Consider the following 20,944-nt stretch of genomic DNA (forward strand, 5'->3'; position numbering starts at 1 on the left):
TGTGTGCATGCACATCAAGGCGTAGCACCTTTCCTTAAACTTATTTATGACCCAGAGACCTTTGTTCACATGTTTTCCTGCTGACCCTCTCCCCACTATTACCTTATTGTCCTGCCACATCCCCCTCTCCGGAGATGGTAGAGATAATAATGATCAATAAATACTGAGGGAACTCAGAGACCAGTGCCGGCACAGGTCCTCCATATGCTGAGCACTGGTCCCTTGGGCCCACTTTTCTTTCTCCATACTTTGTCTCTGTCTCTTATTTCTTTTCTCAGTCTCTTGTCCCACCTGACGAGAAACACCCACAGGTTGTGGAAGGGCTGGCCCCCTTCAATATCAAACAAAAGAGACATACAGAAACAAAAAATCTGTCACAAAAAAAGAACTTTGCATATGATGCGGTCTTATATTTTAAAAACCTACTTCACTAAAACACCATTAGAACTCATACATTTAGTCAAGATATAGGATTAAAAAATTAGTGTTTCTACATGCCAACAGTGAACAATGTGAAAATCAAACCAAGAGAGTAATCCCATTTACAATAGCCACAAATTAAATACCAGGAATGAACTTAACCAAAGACATGAAAGATCTCTATGATGAATACTATAAAACATCAATGCAAGAAATTAAGCAAGAGAAAAAAAGGGAAAGATATTTTATGTTCATGAATAGGAAAGATCGGTGTTATTAAAATTTTCATACTACCCAAAACAATCTACATATTTAATGCAATTCCTGTCAAAGCATCAATGACATTCTTCACAGAAATAGGAAAAACAATCTTATAATGTAGACAGAACCATAAAAGACTCAAAATAGCCAAAGTCGTTGTACAAAAAAAGAAACTGGAGGAATCATAGTATTTGAATTTAAATGATACAACAGAGCTACCATAATTAAAACAGCATAAAACTCATCAGTAAAACAGTAGAGAGAATGCAGAGATAAATCCATACTACAGCAAACTTCTTTTTGACAAAGCTATCAGGAATATATTGTTACTGGTAGAAAGTGTCCAGGTTCTTGGCATCTTGAACAAAGAATTGGACAAAATGCACAAAGTAAGGAAGGAATAAAAGGATTTACTGAAAATGAAAGTACACTCCAAAGTGCAAGCCCGAGCATAGGGGCTCAAAAGCCTGGTTACAGAATTTTTGGGAGCTTAAATACCACCTAGGGGATTCCATTGGTTACTTTGGGTATGCCCTACGTAAATGGAGAGAGCGAAGTAAAGTTAGTTATTTATGGCACACGCCCTATGGAGAGGATATTTCCTGTTATAGCTAAAGTCTGAATTGGCCTTATGGTCCCTGCCTCCAGACCCTGTTTTCCTGCCTCATCTCCCCCGAGATATGTGATCCTCATAAATCCTTATTGGAGGCAGTGGGATCAATGGTCTTTTTCTTTCTGTAACTGCTTTATGCTGGCTTGGGGTGTAGTCCCTGACTATCGGAGATCACAGTAATCCCACTCTGTTCTGTCTAGTGGAGGCAGGGTAGTTTCTTGATGGCCAGGGGTGTGTTTTCACCTGGAACTGGCTGGAGCTTTCATTGCATGATCATCTGAAACTTGATGGTCTCTATGCAACAGGAAATGTATTCGGTTAAAAGATATAATGGGGGTGGATACCTATGCTGTTAGGAATGTTTGTTACAGAGATTTGCAGAACAAAAAAAAACCTGGTTTGTTCTAGAATTTATGTGTTTCCTTAAAGTCTTGGCACAATCAACTCCATTTTAGTTTGGTCTGTTGGGGCCTAGTGTATGAACTTAGTCCAAAACAATGGCATCCCAGAATTTTGTTTAAAAACTTCCCCCTTGCCCATGCACAGTGGCTCAAGCCTATAACCCTGGCACTTTGGGAGGCCGAGGCAGATGGATCACAAGGTCAGGAGTTCAAGATCAGCCTGGGCAAAACAGTGAAACCCCATGTCTACTAAAAATAAAAAAATTAGCTGGGCATGTTTCCAGGTGCCTGTAATCCCAGTCACTTGGGAGGCTGAGGCAAAGAACTGCTTGAACCTGGGAGGCGCAGGTTGCCGTGAGCCAAGATTACACCACTGCACGCCAGTCTGGGTGACAGAATGAGACTCCATCTAAAAACAAAACAAAACAAAACAAAATTCCCCCTTTTTGATTAGGTTATCACTTAGATTACAATGTGTCCAAACTTTACAGCCTTTGAGCCACTCTCAGTTACCATCACTTTGGATTTCTGGTCTCAGCACATTATTTATAGCTTACGGGGTTCTCATGGTTGCACATTTCTTTTAGCTCCTGTTATTATAGTTGAAGAGAGACTATATGACATCCTAGAGATGGCTGCATGCAAGAAAAAAATTCAAAGGCAAGAGTTTTATGATAGAAGTTTTAATTTGTGAACTTGGGAAAAGCTGTTTACATCAAGGATGCCCTCTTCTTGGGAGAAATTTCCCTGGTTAGCTTCACCTCAAGGGTTCCAGTAGGTGCATAGATCCAAAAATGTGGAGGGGCCCTTCTCAAAACCCATTAACCCAAAGCCCAAAGTCCTGACATTTTGTTGTAGTGTGGGTGGCAAGGACAGTTTTTCTCCAATGTTCTCATAATTATGATTTAAACCATAAAAAGCTTTTTTACCTGGTGGAAGTATATGCAGCATAATAATCTCAGCCTCCTTGCATAGGAAAGCTTTTATACAACCAGAAAACATGCATTGAAAATAACAACGGAGGCCGGGCGCGGTGGCTCAAGCCTGTAATCCCAGCACTTTGGGAGGCCGAGACGGGTGGATCACGAGGTCAGGAGATCGAGACCATCCTGGCTAACACGGTGAAACCCCGTCTCTACTAAAAAATACAAAAAACTAGCCGGGCGAGGTGGCGGGTGCCTGTAGTCCCAGCTACTTGGGAGGCTGAGGCAGGAGAATGGCATAAACCCCAGGAGGCAGAGCTTGCAGTGAGCTGAGATTCGGCCACTGCACTCCAGCCTGGGCGATAGAGTGAGACTCCGTCTCAAAAAAAAAAAAAGAAAAGAAAATAACAACGGAATAAAATCCCTTTATAAAATGTTTAAATGGCCCACCAGGTGACCAAATGTACCTTAAGCTTTAAATTTTATTCCTAGGAATATGGGATTAAGTATTGGTTATACACTATTTTAAACAATTTTAGTATCACCTGGTTTAACATGAAAATTTGACAAAGTTTTTTTTTTGGTATTTAATTTTTGTTTTACTTGGGTTAGTAGGTTAGTAGCTTTATACAAAGAAATTTGATTATTTCTGCAGTTTACAATAACATAATAACCATAATTATAATTGATAGCATATACTACTTTAGAAAGCTCATACAATTTTGGAACATATATTAGTATTATTCACAAAAATATAACCTAAAGAAGATTGAACATCATTTTAGCAATCACATGTACCCAAACATGTCAAATAATCCCATTTATCCTCCTTTCTGAATATTTGCAGGGGCCCTCTGATCCATCCAAAAAGCCAGGCATTAGGAAACAAGGATGTATGTGAAATTTGCCTTTACATTATATCCAGGTTCATGCTTAACTATATTTTTTTTAAAAATTGCCAAACTGCTGATGTATTTTTACAATACTTTTTATTTTACTTTAATCAAAACTAACAGCTTTATGAAAATGTTTAATTAGCCAAATGTCTCCAATTCTTTATCAGGTTTAAAAAAATATTTTATTATTTAAACTTTTTCCACATTTTTTGTCCAATGATTCCTTACTACCTTGTTTTATGAATAACCTTTTTAAATCTGTAATTTGAACCAACTTTTAGATAACTACTGAATTAGACAAAATTATTCTCTTTTTTTCATGAATAACATAACCCTTTCTGGTACATTTGGTATACAGAATTACATGTTAAATAGAAACCTAAAACTTTAATGAAACCCCAAAATACAAAAAATCCTAAACTATTGGATATGGAGAATTCCACAATTTTAAAAACATATTTCCCATATCACAGCCCTTTTCTTAATTGGAAATGACATAGATATTAAGTGAGAAATAAAAATAACTTTATGGTTTTAATTTACACAAAATTTTACCTAAAACAATTATCGTATTCACTGTTCTTAATGTTTTACTTTCAATATGGGAGAAATGAGATATTAATTGACATATGTAAAATGAACATTGGTTTGGTCCACAAAGGCAGGACAACTCAACGTGAGGAGGCGACTTGGGGGCTTTCAGATTACAGCTAGGTGGGAGGCAAACAGTTGCGTTCTTTAGAGTTTCTGATTAGCCTTTCCAAAGGAAGCAATCAGATATGCATTTATCTCAGTGAGACTTCAGATAGAATAGAAGGCAGGCTCAACCTAAGCAGCTCCCAGCTTGAATTAACACTGACATTTAAAAATATTTAACAAAGACAAACATAAAATTCAGACAAAATGTATGCTGACAATTATGAAGGCATTTCTATTTTTAGTCCACCAATACTTTTAAAGCTAGCTTGTTTAGTAAAGTTGTACTTTAAGTCACATGAACTTGAAAATTGCTTAGACTTATTAATTTATGAGCGTTCTTTTACTTGTAAGCCAATTTGGTAGACATAACATATAACAGTAAGTGTGCATGCAAATAAAGACATCTAGACATGTATGAACACACATAAATGAAGACTCAATAGCTTGGAACCTTAGCCATGAGACAGCAATAGAAACTTGCTGGTTTTACTTTGCCCCAGTATATAATCCCGTGAAGGCTGTGAACCAAAATTTTGGGTAAAGCAATCTCCATGGTAGTTTGATTTTTAAAGGCCAAACCTCCCCAGAATCCAAAGAGCACTGGGACCAAACCATACCAAAGGAGGGCATCACACATTAACCAGGCCCCCTGCTTGGAATCACAGTACAAAAGCCTGCATACATACAATGCCATTCCCCTTTTCCATTCAACAGTAAACTCCAGATTCCAAACAATGTTGGGGCCAAACAACACTGCAACTACAAGAGAAAATTCTAAGGAGGGTTTAGTACTTGACCTCAGAACGTCTGCCGAGAATGTTCCCTTTGGGTAGGTTGAGGTCTGCAGGACCCACAGAGTATCCTCCTGTGGATCCGATCTTAGTGTCAGATGTCTCTGACCTTAGGTGGCCACCTCCAGAGCATACTATAAGCATTATAAAAATAGCCATGAACTGTAATGAGAACTGGATTCTGGGTGGGCCTTTTTGTTCCTTAGCCAGTTGAGTACAATAAGGGAAGAATTTAGCATAAGAAGGTTTAAGTCCCTTGAAACATGTGCGAGTTTGCTCCGAACTGCGCCATACATAGGGATCGGGGACCACATTCAGAAAAGATAAAGAAAAAGTCATTCCCTCTTCTGGGCAGGGCAATTATAAACAGCCACTTAAAGACTGAGAAAGAAATAAAGAAAAAAAAAAGAAAGAAAAAGACCCGGGTTCCTTAAACCAACCAGGAGGTGGCAGTCAGGCTTCTCCTCATGGAAACCCATTAGTTTCACAGGCCATGGCCAGAAACCCGCAGTTGCCTCCGTGTTTAGGTGCTTCCCACCAAGAGTTCCAAGTTGGAAAGGAAAAGAGAAAGCCCCTGTATGGAGCAGACAGGAAAGGGAGAAAAATGAATCCCAAACGTTCGGCTTACTTCTTCCTCCTGGCTGGCTCGCTGAAAGACATGTTACCAGTTGTAGATGTCCTGGTCCTTGATGTCTTTAACAAGGAACTGGACAAAACACACAAACAAAGCAAGGAAGGCATGAAGGGATTTATTGAAAATGAAAGTAAACTCCACAGTGTGGGAAAAAGCCCAAGCATAGGGGCTTAAAGGCCCCATTACAGAATTTTTGGGAGTTTAAATACCCCCTAGAAGATTCCACTGGTTACTTCGGGTATGCCCTATGTAAATGGAGAGGATTAAATAAAATTACAAAGTTATTTATGGCCTATGCCCTATGGAAAGGGTATTTCCTGTCATAGCTGAAGTGTGAATTGGTCTTACCTTCCCTGCCTCCAGATCCTATTTTCCCGCCTCAATATAATGGGGGAGTCTCTTCAACAAATTGTGTTACAAAAACTGAATATCCATATTCAGAGGAATGAAACTAGACCCGTATCTCTTGCCATCTAAAAAGAAAAAATAAATCAAAATGGATTAGAGACAAATCTAAGACATGAAATTATGAAACTACTACAAAAAAAATTGGTGAAACTCTCCAGGAAATTAAACCGGGTAAAGATGTCTTGAATAATACCCCGCAAGCACAGGCAGCCAATGCAAAAATGAACAAATGGAATCACATCAGTTAAAGAGCTTCTAAACAGCAAATGAAACATCAACAGGCCGGGCGCGATGGCTCACGCCTGTAATCCCAGCTCTTTGAGAGGCCAAGGCGGACGGATCACAAGGTCGGGAGATTGAGACCATCCTGGCTAACACAATGAAACCCCATCTCTACTAAAAATACAAAAAATTAGCTGGTCGCGGTGGCGGGCGCCTGTAGTCCCAGCTACTCGGTAGACTGAGGCAGGAAAATGGCGTGAACCCAGGAGGCGGAGCTTGCAGTGAGCTGAGATTGCGCCACTGCACTCCAGCCCCGGCGACAGAGCAAGACTCCATCTCAAAAAAAAAGAAAAAGAAAAGAAAAGAAACAATCAACAAAGCGAAGAGACAACACACAAAATGGGAGAAAATATTTGGAAACTGCCCATAAGAAAAGAAATTAATAACAAGAATGCATAAGGCACACAAACAGCTCTATAGGTTAAAATCTGATGATAAATAAGAAAAAATTTGAATAGACATTTCTCAAAAGAGAGCATCGGCCGGGCGCGGTGGCTCAAGCCTGTAATCCCAGCACTTTGGGAGGCCGAGACGGGCGGATCACAAGGTCAGGAGATCGAGACCACCCTGGCTAATACGGTGAAACCCCGTCTCTACTAAAAAATACAAAAAACTAGCCGGGCGAGGTGGTGGGCGCCTGTAGTCCCAGCTACTCAGGAGGCTGAGGCAGGAGAATGGCATAAACCCGGGAGGTGGAGCTTGCAGTGAGCTGAGATCCGGCCACCGCACTCCAGCCTGGGCGACAGAGCCAGACTCCGTCTCAAAAAAAAAAAAAAAAAAAAAAACAGCATATAACAAAAAGCCATACGACACAGTGCTCAACATCATTTATCATCAGAGAAGTGCAAACCAAAACGACAATGAGATATTATCTCACCCCAGTTACAATGGCTTTTATCCAAAAGTCAGGCAATTAACAAATACTGGTGAGGATGTGGAGAAAAGTGAAAGTGAACTCTAGCACTCTCTTGGTGGGAATGTAAATTAGTACAAAGACTATGGAGAACAGCTTAGAGGTTCCTCAAAAAATGAAAAATAAAGCTACTATATTATCCAGCAATCCCATTCATAGGTATGTACATAAAAGAAAAGAAATCAGGACATCAGAGAGATATTTGCATCTCCATTTTTACTGCAGCAGTGTTCACATTATCCAAAATTCAGAAGCAACCTGTAATGTCTATCATTACATGAATGGACAAAGTAAATGTGGTGCACATACATAACCAAGTACTTTTCAATAATAAAAAAGAACAAGATCCCATCATCTTCAACAACATGGATGAACTAGAGGCCATTATGTTAAGAAAAATAAGCCAGGCACATGAAGGCAAATGTTGCATGTTCTCACACATTTGCTGGAGCTAAAAATTAAATTAATTCATAGAGATAGAGAACAGAAGGATTGTTACCAGAGGCTGGAAAGTGTAGTGGGGGATTGGGGGAAGTGGGGAAGATTAATGGGGTAGAAAAATAATTAGAAAGAGTAAGATTTAGTAGTTGTTAGTACACAAAGTGACTATAGTCAAAAGCAACTTAATTGTACATTTTTAAATAACTAAAAGAATGTAGTTAGGTTGTGTGTAAAACAAAGAATAAACACTTGAGGTAACGAATACCCATTTACCCTGATATGATTTTTATGCATTTCATGCCTACATCAAAATATCTCATGTAACCCATAGATACATAAAGCTACTGTGTACTCATAAAAATTTAAAATCCTGAACCATATACAAAAACTATCCTGAATAAATTAAATATTTAAATGTAAGAAGCATAACTCTACAATTTTTAGAAGAAAATACAGGAAGAAAGATTATGACACTGGTTTTGGCAATGTTTTATTGCATATAACATCAACTACAGGAGTAACACATTTAAAAACACAGAAAAATGGAATTATATTAAATTTATCCCTGCACATTAAAATAAACATTTAGTCAGAGTCGCAACTAAGAAAAAAAAAGTAAAAAGTATACATTTGACAGAAGTTAACACCCAGAATAGACTCCAAAAAATCAACAAAGAGTAAGTAACATGATTAACAAATGAACAGATGAAAATGTTTCTCCAAAGAATAAATACACATAGCAAACAATTATTGAAAAATTTTTAATCTTTAGAAAAATGTAAAGCAGGCCGGGCGCGGTGGCTCAAGCCTGTAATCCCAGCACTTTGGGAGGCCGAGACGGGTGGATCACAAGGTCAGGAGATCGAGACCCTCCTGGCTAACATGGTGAAACCCCGTCTCTACTAAAAAAATACAAAAAACTAGCCAGGCGAGGTGGCGGGCGCCTGTAGTCCCAGCTACTCGGGAGGCTGAGGCAGGAGAATGGCGTAAACCCAGGAGGCGGAGCTTGCAGTGAGCTGAGATCCGGCCACTGCACTCCAGCCCGGCGACAGAACCAGACTCTGTCTTAAAAAAAAAAAGAAAGAAAAATGTAAAGCAAAACCACAATGAGGTATTCTCGTGTATTAATGAGAGCGGCCAACATCAAGCGAACAAAAGATAACAAACGCCAAGAATGTAGATGAATTGAAACCCTTGTGCAGTTGGTAGGAAGAAAGTGATACAGCCCCCTAAAAAATGTATGGGGATTCCTCAAAAAAAAAAAAAAAAAAATGAAGTTATTCTATGACCCACTAATTCTACTTCTGAGCATCTTACTCAAAATATGCAAAGTGTATCTGACAGAAATATTTGCACATCCATGTTTACTGCAGCAATATTCACTGTTTTAGTTTATTCTTGCATTGCTATAAATACCTGAGACTAGGTAATTTTTTTTTTTTAAAGAAAAAGGTTTAACTGGCTCATGGTTCTGCAGGCTGTACAGGAAGCATAGCAGCTTCTGTTTCTGGCGAGACCTCAAAAAGCTTTCAATTATGGTAGAAAGCAAATAAGGAGTGAGTCACCTCACATGGTGGGAGCAGGAGCAAGAGACAGTGAAAGGAGAGGTGCCACATGCTTTTTAAAAAGTGAGATCTCAGGAGAACAAACTCACTATGGCAAAGACAGTACCAAAGGGGCTGGTGCTAAACCATTCATGAGAAGTCAACCTTATCATCCCATCACCTCCCACCAGGCCCACCTCCAACATTAGGGATTGCAATTTGACATGAGATTTGAATGAGGACACAGATCCAAACCATATCATTTACAAAAGTCAAAAGGAAAAAAAAAAAAATTGAAATGTCCCTTAACAGATGAATGATTTAAAAAGATGTGGCTTATACATACAATGAAATATTCTTTAGCTTCAAATGAAAATATCTTGTCAGAGGCTACAATAAGGATAAATCTTAAAGCCATTATTTTAAGTGAAGACACTAACAAAGTGACAGTGTATGATTCCACTTAGGTAAGATATGTTAAGTAGTAAACTCACAGAAAACCTAAGTAGAAAGGTACTTGCCTTTGGTTAGGATTGTGAAACCTCAGTGGAGCCAAAAATCAAGTAGAGATATTTGGAAAAAGCAGGCCCTCACCCAGGTGGCCAACTCAAGAGCCCATAGACATGGCTGCAGACAAAACATGGTACACTAAGCTTGGTCTTATTAAGGATGCTGAAGCAGTTCTGCAACTGTCTCAAACTCCTCTCAGCTAGAGTACACAAGTGGTCCTTCCTATCAAGAGACTGCCAGGAGACACACCCAGCCACGGCCCTGGAGGCAGGCCTACAGATCTTGGCCTTAGCTATGGTCCCTGAAGCAGCCATGTGACTCAGTTCTAGCCCTCACAGTCACAGTCCATGGCCAGTTGTACACAATCACGGACTCAGAGAGACCTGTGAAAACTGTTCCCCAGTAGTCAGTAGAAGCCAAACCCATTCATACACCTGGTACTTGGCCTATCATATACAGACAAACTTCAAAACCCTACCTTACTGCCTGCCATACAGATAATGTCCTCAAGGAAATTTAATCTTTCCAGGGCCCAGAAAGAATCCATGACTGTCCAAATCTCTGTTAACACAATCATCAAAAGCAGAGGTAATCTCATCAGCATGAGGACAGAACAAAAGGAGTTCTTCACCTGCCAAATTGTAATCTTTGTTACAGTTACAGAAATTGTAATCATTGTTAGATCCTTCAAATGTACAGACACAGGGCTGCTTCAGAGACCACAGCTGAGGCCAAGATCTGCAGGCCTGCTCCAGGGCCACAACTTCTATCTTAACATATTACTAAAAACTTGTATGAGAACAATTAGGCAAGGAAAAGGATTGAACGAAGCTCTCGAGCTTTGGAAAAGAAATAAAAACATTACTGTTTGTAGATTATATAATCATGCATATATATGTGTGTATATATATATAACTCTAGGGTAAATCAACAAAAACTCAATAAATACATTCATTAAAGCATCAGGATACATAATCTTGTGAAAGGAAAATAAATCTTGGAACTCTTAGGGCCCCCAAAATCACTAAGCTAAACCGTCAAGCTGGGAACTGCCTAGGGCAAACCTGCCTCCCATTCTATTCAAAGTCATCCCTCTGCTCACTGAGATAAATGGACATCTGATTGCCTCCTTTGGACAGGCAAATCAGAAACTCAAAAGAATACAGCAGTCTCTCTCTCTTGTACTGTGACCTTAGAAACCCCATCCCTTGCTTGAGTTGTCCTGCCTTTCAGGATGGAACAAATGTACATCTTATATATATATTGATTTATGTCTCATGTCTCCTTAAAATGTATAAAACCAAGCTGTGCCCAAACCACCTTGGGTACATGTCATCAAGACTTCCTAAGGCTGTGTCAGGGGCATGTGTCCTCAACCTTAACAAAATAAAACTTTTTTTCTTTCTTTTTTTTTTTTTTTTTTGAGACAGAGTCTTGCTCTGTCGCCAGGCTGGAGTGCAGTGGTGCAATCTCAGTTCACTGTAATTTCCACCTCCTGGGATTAAGCGATTCTCCTGCCTCAGCCTCCCAAGTAGCTGGGACTATAGGCGTGTGCCACCATGCCCCGCTAATTTTTGTGTTTTTAGTAGAGATGGGGTTTCACCATGTTGGCCAGGATGGTCTCGATCTCTTGACTTCATGATCCACCCGCCTCGGCCTCCCAAAGTCCTGGGATTACAGTCGTGAGCCACCGTGCCTGGCCGGCAAAATAAACTTTCCACATTAACTGAGACCCGTCTCAGATTTTTGGAGTTAATATTCTGTTGCCCAGGTTCATCTTAAACTCCTATGCTCAAGTGATCCACCAGCCTTGGCCTCTGAAAGTACTGGGATTACAGAAATGAGTCACTGGACCTGGCCCAACATAAAAATATTTGTTGCATTTCCAAATAGTAAAAACAAACCTTCCAAAAAAAAGAAACAATTTTCATCTGCAATAGTATAAATATAAAAAATGTAATCAAAGTAAATTTAACCGATGAAATATGTATACACTAAATACAATAAGATATTGACAGAAATTGCAATAGACACAAATAAATGGAAACATATTTCATTAGAATAACTAATATTGTCAAAGTACCATATTATCATAAGTGATCTATATATTCAATGTGAAAATTTTAGTGTCATTTTTCACAATAACAGAAAACACAATTGTAAAACTTAAGTGTAACCTTAAACAACTTTAACATTGATTGGCTGGGCACGGTGGCTCACACCTGTAATCCCAGCACTTTGGGAGGCCGAGGTGGGCAGATCACGAGGTCAGATAGAGACCATCCTGGCTAACACGGTGAAACCCTGTCTCTACTAAAAATATAAAAACAAAATTAGCCGGGCATGGTGGCAAGTGCCTGTAGTCCCAGCTACTTGGGAGGCTGAGGCAGGAGATTGGGGTGAACCCGAGATGCGGAGCTTGCAGTGAGTGGATATCACACCACTGCAGTCCAGCCTGGGTGACAGCGAGGCTCCGTCTCAAAACAAAACAAAACAAACAAACAAAAAACTTTAACATTGATTGATGGTGAGTGTTGTGCCTGAGGGTGGAAAATAAGGAAATGTTCAAAGAATACAAATTTTCAGTTATAAGTTGAGTAACTGAAAAATCTAAAGTACATCAGCATTAGATCAGCAAAATAGCATTGTTTATAGTTAGTAACACTGGAATGTATGCTTACAATTTGCTACAACAGTAAACTTTAAGTGTTCTTACTACAAAAAAATCGGTTATCTACCTGAGGTAATAGATGTGTTCATCAACTTGACTATATTTTATTTTACAACGTATATACATATCAAATCATTACACTGTACACATTAAATAGTTATACAATTTTTATTTATCAGAAAAATCCAGGTCGCACAGAGATGTACAGTAAGCCCTCACTTTATGTTCAAAATAGGTTCTTGAAAACTGCATCTTTAAATCAACAATGTTGCTATATGTCATGCAAACATACCTCTTGTATTAATTAAACTCTGGTAAAATTAGTTTTCTTAATATGTTGCTTCATTTACTGTTTCCAAGAACCTATCAGCGAAGTAAGAATTTATTATACACATATAAAACTTACATAGGTGTGTGTTTGTGTGTGTGAAACACACATTTTTATATATAGATAGATCTCAATAACAGAATTTCAGTAGGCTTCCTACTAAATAAGACAAAATTAAAAGATAATAGTTATTAAGAAATAAGGTAACAATTGAGAGTTTAATATACACTTAGCAATGTTCTAAGCTGGTTAATGACATAGTGCATTTAAGAAATTCAGTGATGGCCAACCCTTTGAATGTGAGGACATTTTTACTTATCTATGGTGGTGGATATCACAAAAATTATTCGCAAACCTTTTTTTTTTTTTTTTAAAGCTCATCAGCTATTATTGGTGTTAGCATAATTTTTATTATTTGTATTATTTTTATTTATTTTTTTTAGACGGAGTCTTGCTCTGTTGCCCAGGCTGGAGTGCCTGTGGCATGATCTCGGCTCACTGCAACTTCCACCTCCCGGGGTCAAGCAATTCTCCTACCTTAGCCTCCCAAGTAGCTGGGATTACAGGCGTGCACCACCATGCCCAGCTAATTTTTGTATTTTTAGTAGAGATGGGGTTTCACCATGCTTGTCAGGCTGGTCTCTAACTCCCAACCTCATGATCTGCCCGCCTTGGTCTCCCAAAGTGCTGGGATTACAGGTGTGAGCCACCATGCCCGGCCATGTTACTGTATTTTATGTGTGGCCGAGACAATTTTTCTTCCAATGTGGTGGTCCAAGGAAGCCAAAGGTTGGAAACCCATGCTTTAAATAATTTGAAAACTTGCAAAAGTAGAGTTTAAATTATAAATCTCAGTTTATATTAAAACAATAACATTTTGAAGTAAAATAAAATTACATTTTTTCATATTTAGGAAAATGCTTATTGTTCTGATAAAATTGCTAAGAATTTTTTTGTAGAATTACATTTGCAACCTCTATAGGATTAAAAATCACCAAGCAGAAAAGATGCAACATCTGTCCCTGGTGTTCCTGGGATTTCTGAACCAAATCCCAATATGTCCACTACTCACCTTACACATTTTAGACATGATGCAAAAACAGTATTTGGGAAAAAAACAAACAAACAAAAAAACTTTAACACAGAGCTCCTCAATAATACAAATACTCCCGGGTCCCCAAAAGCAATGAACAGCAGTCAGATCATGCAGCCCTTGGTAAGTGATAAAGTGGACACTGGCTCTCCCTGTAAACCTGAAGGGAGATACAAAAGGAAAAACAGAATTCTTGGATTTAAGAGCATGGGACAGAAGATGACCCTATGAGAAAAAATGCAGCCTTTTGGAAATTATTTTATTTGTCACAGAGCTTCCCAACTACATTTATTTACTTATTTATTTTTTTGCCATGGAGTCTAGCTGGATATTGCCCAGGCTGGAGTGCAGAGGTGTGATCTCAGCTGACCATAACCTCTGCCTCCTGGGTTTTTGAGCAATTCTCTCTGCCTCAGCATCCTGAGTAGCTGGGATTACAGGCACAAGCCACCACACCCAGCTAATTTTTGTATTTTTAGTAGAGACGGGGTTTCACTGTATTGGCTAGGCTGGTCTTGAACTCCTGATCTCAGGTGATCCACCTGCCTCGGCCTCCCAAAGTGCTGGGATTACAGACGTGAGCCACAGTACTCAGCCTCCCAAACTACATCTTAAGGCCTGGCTTCCTTCTTGACTTTTGGCCTCCTTGCCTGTGTCCTCTACTCCATTCACTCTCACCAACCTGAGGGTCTGGCTGCTGTCTCATGTATCTTGAAATTGTAGGGCTCTTTTCTTTGCTCCAGACAGGTGACCAGGTCTGGGTTAGAGATAGCAACCCCTGTTTTATTTTTAAAAAATTAACATGATTATTGCTGGGGATACTCCAATTACCAACCTAGTACTATGCTAAGTAGAATAGAGAAATTAGGGAAGATTCTAGAAAATTAATCCAAATATTGTTTTCTGACAGAATCTTTAGAATATTTAAGTATTTTAAATCTGTGGGCTTTAAGTTCCACTACCGAGTACTACTGAATCAAAAATAAGTAGTGCAAATTGCATGTTAAGATGTGAAAGACGGCTGGGCGCGGTGGCTCAAGCCTGTAATCCCAGCACTTTGGGAGGCCGAGGCGGGTGGATCACAAGGTCAGGAAATTGAGACCATCCTGGCTAACATGGTGAAACCCCGTCTCTACTAAAAACGCAAGAAAATTAGCCGGGCGTGGCGGCGGGCGCCTGTAGTCCCAGCTACTCGGGAGGCTGAGGCAGGAGAATGGCGGGAACCGGGGTGGGGGGGGCGGGGGCGGCGGAGCTTGCAGTGAGCAGAGATCATGCCACTGCACTCCAGCCTGGGGCACAGAGCAAGACTTCGTCTCAAAAAAAAAAAAAAGATGTGAAAGACAATTATTTTATATCATCAACTTACAGAATTACCACTAGCCTAGAGTGAAGGAAACAAATTAGCTCAAAAGAAGGTTTACGTAAAGATGAAACATCCTAAAGATTTTATTTTTCATACCACCAAATGCCCAACTTTTTCATGAAGGAACTGAAATTAATTCATGCAAAGCAAAAGCTCCTAAGAGACATTCTACAAAGGAAGAAAATGAAATTCTGAAAAAGTATTAGGAATTACACATTAAAGTTATCCTCACCCAGGGAGACCAAGTTTCTGTAGTTCTCCAACATCACATCTCTATATAAATTCTGCTGAGAAGGGTCCAGACATTTCCACTCTTCTGGAGAGAATTCTATGGCCACATCCCTGAATGTTAAGAGTTCCTGAAAATATATATTTATCAAGTGACAGAATTCTTCTTCTTCTTCTTCTTCTTTCTTCTTCTTCTTCTTCTTCTTCTTCTTCTTCTTCTTCTTCTTCTTCTTCTTCTTCTTCTTCTTCTTCTTCTCTTCTTCTCTTCTTCTTTCTTCCTTCTTTCTTCTTCTTCTTCTTCTTCTTCTTCTTCTTCTCTTCTCTTCTCTTCTCTTCTCTTCTCTTCTCTTCTCTTCTCTTTTCTTCTTCTTCTTCTTCTTCTTCTTCTTCTTCTTCTTCTTCTTCTTCTTCTTCTTCTTCTTCTTCTTCTTCTTCTTCTCTTTATTCTTCTTCTCTTCTTCTTTCTTCTTCCTTCTTCTTCTTCTTCTTCTTCTTCTTCTTCTTTTTTTAATATGGAGTCCTGCTCTGTTGCCCAGGCTGGAGTGCAGTGGTGCGGTCTTGGCTCACTGCAACCTTCGCCTCCCAGGCTCAAGTGATTCTCCTGCCTCAGCCTCCTGACTAGCTAGGATTACAGGCACCCGCCACCATGTCCAGCTAATTTTTGTATTTTTGTTAGAGACAGGGTTTCACCATGTTGGCCAGGCTGGTCTCCAACTTCTGACCTCAGGTGATTCACCTGCCTCAGCCTCCCAAAGTGCTGGGATTACAGGCATGAGCCACTGCAACCGGCTGTGAGGCCTTAATTTGACTACAGGTGAAATGAGTTAAGAGAACTAGTTCTGACTTACAAGACTGAATGGAGTTATCTGACAAAATAACTTTCAACACAGTAATGTTCTCTAAATTATTCTATAACTCTGAGGAAAAAGGAGGGTATGCCAGCAATTTCTGTTGCTGCAGTGGAAATATGGGCTACACTGACATGCCCCTACCAAAACCAAGCAGAGCAGGCCCTGTGACTTCCTAGAACAAAGGGTGAACTCACTTCTCATTAAAGTATCTGGAAGCCTTCATGCTTGACCCTGGCCTTGTGGTAGAATCATGTGAGGAATTCAATTTAAAAAACAGAATTTTTTTTTTTTTTGAGACGGAGTCTTGCTCTGTTGCCCAGACTGGAATGCAGTGGCATAATCTCGGCTCACTGCAAGCTCTGCCTCCCAGGTTCACACCATTCTCCTACCTCAGCCTCCTGAATAGCTGGGACCACAGGTGCCCACCACCATGCCCGGCTAATTTTTTTTGTATTTTTAGTAGAGATGGGGTTTCACTGTGTTAGCCAGGGTAGTCTTGATCTCCTGACCTCATGATCCGCCCACCTCGGCCTTCCAAAGTGCTGGGATTACAGGCATGAGCCACAGCGCCTGGCCAAAAACAGTAATTTTTCCACCCAGTAAAACAGACAGGATCTGTGGGGAGGGCACAGGTTATGGTTTCTCTTCAGACTGTCCACATAATTCTACAGCAAGACTGGGCTGAGAGTCACTCAGCCAAGCTTTGCCTCTAAGGTTCAATGTGCATATAAATTATTTGGTATTCAAAACCTCACTGTAAGTAACAAAATTCTGCAGGTTTGAAAAGGGTCCATGAATTAGCTTCTTATTGCAAGTCTCCTGTTATTCCAAGTCTTCTTATTGCTGACGCTCCTGCTCCTAGACCCATTATACCACTCAGCTAGAAAAAGCAATCACAGCACGAGTCCCTCACTGCAACACCCTTATCATAACACAAATACTTTACATCTGAAGACAAGACCACCAATCATCATCTTGAAATATGGCATTCTCTGCAGGCCCTTTAATGTTTACAGAGGCGGAAGATGGTGGCAAGTCTGAGTAAGTCTGCATTTGAAAAATGTGTATATGCATTAATGCAATCTTTATGGAGAATGTAGTATGTGCTCAGAAGTATGTCAGAGAGCAGTGTGCTGGGAAGTTCATACTACGTGTGTTAATACTATAACATCCTGAAAAGTAGTCCTATACTTCCCAGGATTTAAATGCAGGGCCCCAGCATTTCTATTTGTTCTTCTGTTTTCTTATTTTTTTGTTTTTTTTTTTTGTTTTTTAAATGTGTAGAATAATAGCTCAATATAGATAGATGGGACACATACAGAAAGAGTTAAGTGCAATTCAGAGGAATTTTTTATTTTTGTGTTTGTAGTTACTTTGAGACTTGTGAAAAAAACCACTGAAACTGTAGAGATGGGGAACAGGTTGCTGGATAGGATGTCTCTAGAAACACTAATTTTAATTTTATAAAAAACAATTTAAGGCACAAAAGTATATGGCTTTTCCCCATTTATCTGCTTTTGGGTTTCAGGAAATTGTGAGCACCAGCTCCGGAGAGGCAGCAGGAGTAGCCACCCCAAACTCTGAGCTCCTCTAAGCAGTTCTGTGAGAGATTTCAGTGTGGGGTCAGACCTGGTCAAGGTTCAGCAGAGGGTGGATCTGGACAGAGTTGGGACAGAAGGTGGGCCCTAGGCATCTGCTCTCTATGCCCGTATTTTCAGTTTTGTCTTTTCTAAGCCTGCTGAAGAGAAATTTGATTCCCAGAGTTTCTATATCTTAATCTATTTTAGCGAATTCCCTATTTTATAACACACAATAACAAGGAATTCAACCAAAACCCTTATGTTTTTCTAGACCAATTATGTTAGAAGCTATTTATTTATTCTCAGCAAGGTAAAAACAATACAAATAATAACAACAACAATTTCTCTTCTGTCAATGAACAGCTGATCAGGTAGTGGCACCAAAACTCACAAAACAATAAAAGGGAAGTAATCCAAATGAAGTTTAAGTCTCCTGTACAGTGTCCATCTTTGTACTGAACACATGATGCTGAATTCAATCATTTATTCATGTGCTCCAGACTGCAAGTTCCTTGATGGTAGGGACCATGACTGCTTTATGTCTTTTTCTAATGACCATATGAAATAGAAGCAATTAGCTTATTGATCAGTTTGAGTCCCCAGATCTCCTCATTTTTCACCAAAGAACCAGAAAACTGGAACAATTCTTATCTGGGTAAAAACCAAGGAGATTCTTTCTGTGAGGGGAGGCACAAACCCTGGATGAGTCACTTAATCTTCCTCTGAAATGGGAGCAGAATTAGACCTTCTTGTCAGACTGACCTCAGTCTGCACAGGACATCCTCAAATGTCTCATTACTCAAAGATGCTGGTGAGAGTGTCCCCAGTGACCTTTGGTTGATGCCCCCATAGTGATCCATGGAGGAGACACTCAGGCTGACTTTGTGGGGTGCAAATAGAAAACAGAGCTGTCCTGGTTGACCTGCATATCTTGGCTCCAGATGTGATATTCCCTGCCCCTGATCAGCTAACTCTGAGGTAAGGAGAAGGACAAAAGTACTCTACTCCCATAATACAGTATACAGGAGGAAGGCATACTTGTGATTATGGTTGTCATTAAGGCTCTGGATATTTTGTGGCCTTACCTCCCACTGCTAAGATGCTTGTTACACTTACAGATTCTGCCACAGGATTTTGTTCCCATCAGAAGCCTCTCACACAGCTGTAGCAGGTCACTGAACAAGATCTGGAAAACTCAAAGGGCTCCACTCTAAAAATGGGGCTTAAGTTGTCTATGTTGGCCTCTCATGATGCAGAAAATGTCTTCTGTGAGTTTTTCATACGTCTTGAACCCAAAGTCTGGTCCAGTGTTGGGAATCCTAGGCAGAAGCCAACTTTCATATGCAGATTCTAGGTGGGATCAATGTGCCTCTGCATTCTTAGGGATTAGAGCAAGCACAGTAAAACCAGAGGAGAGATCCCCTCAGTGAGGCTCCTTCAATACATTCTAAAGAATATTTTGACCTAAAAGGAAATACTAGGGTAAACATAATATAAGTAGAGAGTTTTGGGGCCAAAGCTTGAATATTGCAATCCTGGAGTATAAAGCTACCCTGAATATACACTCCAGTTACAAGTATATTTGTAAAGGAAAAAGGAAGGCAGAGAGGGAACTGATAGAAAGTTGTCAGGAATTCTTATTGGTTTGCAATAGTAACATTGGTTAGTGATTGGTTACATACATTTTTAAGCTATTGGGTGTGGGTTATAGTGTCCAGTGTGGCATTATTAGGTTAATTTATAGCCACTTGTGCCAATAGCAAGCAATTTCAAAAGACAAACAGTTCAAAGATGGGAACAGTATATCACTGTGGTCTCATTTTAACAAGACTCTGGGTCTGATCATTAAAAGAACATGTATTTCTCAAATAAAAATTCTTTTCTTCTCTCAAATCCCAGAAAATAAATTCAAAATTTGGAACTGCACATTTAGGTCTTGGAGGGCTGGTGAGCTATGCACATTTGTGGGCACTGGGGCAAGGGGAGGAGGGAGAGAATTGAAGTTCTCAAGTTTAATCAATGCATATGTATGATCCTGGTTGGGTTTATGGGCCCCATGATCTCTGAATCTGTGTCAGATCTGAAGATGACAGGAGCACTGAAGGAGGTGAAATAACTGATTGCTGTTCTGAAGTTGTTTTTGTAGAAATCTAGTCTAACTGCTCCAGAAGGGACTGTAGATCCCAAATAGAGAGACTATTTTGTTTGCAGATTTGGGGAGCACCTTGCTGCAGTTTGTCATACACTTGTGGGTTGTGGCTGGAATCCTGAGAATGAAGGTTTTTCTCTCAAGTGAAGCCTGATAGGCACTTTGTATATAACATCTGGTACTTCTAAACAGTGTATGGAAAATATGACTAAAAGAAAAATTTTCAGTCAGGCGCAGTGGCTCATGCCTGTAATCCCAACACTTCAGGAGGCCGAGGTGGGTGGATCATGAATTCAGAAGATGGAGACCATCCTGGCCAACATGGTGAAACCCCATCTCTACTAAAAATATAAAAAAATTAGCTGAGTGTGGTGGCGCGCCTGTAGTCCCAGCTACTTGGGAGGCTGAGGCAGGAGAATCACTTGAACCTGGGAGGTGGAGACCGCAGTGAGCTGAGATCGCACTACTGCACTCTAGCCTGGCAACAGAGCAAGACTCCGTCTTAAAAAAAAAAAAAGAGAGAAAAGAAAAATTATCTCCAATCCCCCAAAAAATTTCCACCATAATAGAACAGCAAGAAAATGTTTTGTTATATAATTAAACCAAAATGTGATGTGCATCAAAGGCAATCTACTAAGAGACTGCAAACACAGAAAAAAAGTCACCATTATTAGTTTTCAAGTGGAAGACTTGAAAGCACCATTTACAGTTTATTACTTCACCTAGTAATTTGGGAGGTAATCTGGGTTTTCTAATTGGTAATGTTCAAAGGAAAAATAAACTTCCCACATCTTCACGACAGGATGTGGATTCGCAATGTGGAGCCAGTTACCTGCTGAAGGCAGCCTCCCACCCTCCTACAGAAACTGTGGTATATATTCTTGCTATTCACATTTCAAAGCAATAGTTTCCAGGTCCTAGATAAAGACAAGTCTGAGTCAAAAA

General features: G+C 39.8%; 1 protein-coding gene across 1 annotated transcript in view; it reads right to left on the minus strand.

Annotated features, from left to right (window-relative positions):
- Positions 1–20,944, minus strand: part of LOC115892698 (zinc finger protein 718-like) — a 39,364-nt gene that overhangs the window by 16,883 nt on the left and 1,537 nt on the right. Inside the window, 2 exon segments of the mRNA XM_030914299.1 lie at positions 14,511–14,606; positions 15,424–15,550. Coding sequence (XP_030770159.1) covers positions 14,511–14,606; positions 15,424–15,550 — 223 coding nt within the window.

This window comes from Rhinopithecus roxellana, chromosome 2, assembly GCF_007565055.1.
Source record: "Rhinopithecus roxellana isolate Shanxi Qingling chromosome 2, ASM756505v1, whole genome shotgun sequence".
Taxonomy (NCBI): Eukaryota; Metazoa; Chordata; class Mammalia; order Primates; family Cercopithecidae; genus Rhinopithecus; species Rhinopithecus roxellana.